General features: G+C 36.4%; 1 protein-coding gene across 1 annotated transcript in view; it reads left to right on the top strand.

The window, feature by feature from the left end:
* Nucleotides 1–2910, top strand: part of CDK14 (cyclin dependent kinase 14) — an 869337-nt gene that overhangs the window by 508656 nt on the left and 357771 nt on the right. The window contains 1 exon segment of the mRNA XM_019508390.1: nucleotides 2868–2904. Coding sequence (XP_019363935.1) covers nucleotides 2868–2904 — 37 coding nt within the window.

A 2910-nucleotide genomic window follows, 5' to 3' on the forward strand; every position in this document is an offset into this window, starting at 1 on the left:
AATCAGAGAATCTATATCAAGTTGATTAAAATATTGCTAATGGTCTTTGCTGATGCACAAATACTTTCTGAAGTACTTTGCTGAAAACGTTAGGGAAAGCTGCACGATAATGGCTAGAGAGTGTGTGTGTGTGTGTGTGTGTGTGGTGTGTGTGTGTGTGTGTGCGCCAGGGATATAGCGCCTCCAGCCTGCAGGCCAGATCCAGCCTGCAGCACCATGTCATATAGCCTGTGGGGCTCCCCGGTGGTCTAGAAATTTGGTGGTGGGAGAGCAGGATACACACATAAATGCACACGCACATGCACACACTATAAAGCAAAGGTTACTGCTTGAAATGTGAAATTTGACTGAATAATCTAGTATAGTGAAGATCAGGGATGAGAAAGATGTGTTAGCTCATCCTGTCCCATTACTTTTTCCTGTGAGATTGTTTCCAGAAAGACAGACTTTAAGGCCGTTTATACGTGTGGTCCAGGAGTTGGGGGAGGGACGTTTAATAAAAGTTGGCTCTGAGAGCCCCTCTAATTAAAGCGGCCAGAGCATCTTATGTAGCAGCATCCCCATGCTGAAAAATGGCAGTGGGGCACCTTAACTAAAACTTGTCAAACAAGCTTTAGTTAAAGCGCCCCTGCCACCATTTTTCAGCATGGGGACACTGATACATGAGACGCTGGAGTCTGCCTTAGTGTGGTAATTACCACGCTCCAACAGGCTTGATTAATCAAGTAATTGCAGCGTGTCAGAGCAGCCTTGCTGCTCATGTATAGGCGTCTGATATATTTCAGCAAGTCTGGTTTTACGTGACTTTGGGAGACTTATTTCTACAGTATAATTGACCATGCTTTTCAGTAATTTCCCCCAGTGTCCTAAATTTTACACTTACATTTACCCCATTACTCTGAGTTTATACCCTCCTCTCGGACATATCTGCAGTTCTTTGGACCAATGAAATTTTAATGAATTCTTCCTTCTTTGCTATTCATATATTTCATATATAAGTTCATATGGTTATGTCCTTCCCACCCCTTATTCACTCTTGTAGCTAGGAGTTACTTAGTACATTTGATTTTTCCTTACAAGCCAATTTTTCCAGCAATTGAAAATTACTATTAGAATTTGCTTAGAAGTCATTCTGTTAACATTTTTTCTGTTGAGGACTGCTTAGAAGTATACACAGAATTGCAAGGCTGTGTAGAGTTTTGATGTCTATGTGTATTTACAACACAAAACACTGCTTTTGTTTGTTTGGCTTAATAATCATATTATATGCTCATTTTCAGTTTCCTGTTCACTATGGGCCTGATTAAAGCCAACTGAAGCTTTTGAACAAAAAGATTCCTGTTAATCCCATGGTCTTTGTGTCAGCCTTATCACCCCAAGTCCTCATCTGACACAGCAGTTTACAAGTTCTTTTCCATGTAGAAAATTACCTATAATTCATTTTGTTTTCTATTAAGATTTTTTTTGACACGATTTATTTTCTTGTAGTTCCCCAGGAGGAATCTCATTTTTATTTTTTGTTCATATTTGTATCTTCTCCTGGGCCTGATCTTGCACAATTGGACAACTCTTACGCTTATAATTCAGTGTACATGGAAGTGATTTTCTAGATTGTGACTGGTGTGATCATAACTTCCAGATCAAGGCAGAAATCATCTCATGGTTTCTCTCCTCAGTGATATTTAATTATACCTCCTGCTTTAGTTTTATGTATTAGCTCAACTGCTGTGCCTTTCCACCTTCTTTCAGTGTATTAATAAAATAAAGTGTTATGGCAGATAAGTCCTTGTGACACTTCCAAGTAGAGATCTTACTCTTTATTAAAATTTCTGTTAGCAATTCTTCATCCATTTTTCATTCCATACCTGAGTCAAGTTCCATTGGTTGTAACCAAGAGTCTGTGAGATTAGTATATAAAATTTTTGCTAACATTTTGTATTTGCTTGCTTTTATTGCATTTCAGTACAAATGTGCTTTTAGTGTTTGCCTGTCTCTATCTGGACATGGTCTAAAATGATAAACTAATATAATCAAAGTTCTGTCTGGTTGCAAAAATAGAAGTCTAATCCTCTTGTCTCTAGACCAAATTTAGTTGTTTATTTCTTATCTTGAGTAAATGGCTTCTGTCCAAAATCCTGAAATTTTCCTTTCTTGAAAACTAAATACTGCTTATAAGTATTTGACTAAGATATATCGGGCCTCTCTGTGCCTAATGAAGCACTAACCAGAGTAAATGATGAGTGGCAGTTTAATCAATTCAGTTTCTTCAGTAACCAACAAGGGCATATGGAACATAATTTTTAATCCCTCCTTTTTAAAATCTGCTGGATGTGACCAGGGACAGATTTGCATGTTGTTGGCTGTGTTTTCTTCATTTTCTACGGGCTAATGAAAATATCTGATCGAGATATTTAATCTTTAAGAAATATAATTGAAAAGTAATGTTATATATAAAAAATCTGATTATCACAGATATTATAATTCTCTTTAAAATAAAATAATTTAATTAGTCAATAGCCGTCATAACGATGTGCGCTACATAGTGTGCTAATTATCTTGCTTAACTGGCATCTATAAATATTTGGTCATATTTTCTGACTTACTGGAAGCATGCAGCATACAAACGCCCCCATTGCTTATGTTCCCAATGTTTGACTTTTGGGAACAAAGTGAAATTAAAGAATACATATTTTCAAGGCATAGATTATTTTTTATCAAACCATGCATTTTAGTTGTCATCTGTCACCGATAAACAGTTGAGGATGTTCTTGTGACATTAGTGATGAAGACAAAACAGTTTTGTATATTAATGATTTAACCTCAAGAAAATCTTTATCACATTCTATACTTTTTTTATTTATTTATAGGGGAGTGGGTTGTATCTTTGTAGAAATGATTCAAGGAGTTGCT

Source organism: Gavialis gangeticus, unplaced genomic scaffold (genome assembly GCF_001723915.1).
Source record: "Gavialis gangeticus isolate Ggan-Ray unplaced genomic scaffold, GavGan_comp1, whole genome shotgun sequence".
NCBI lineage: Eukaryota > Metazoa > Chordata > Crocodylia > Gavialidae > Gavialis > Gavialis gangeticus.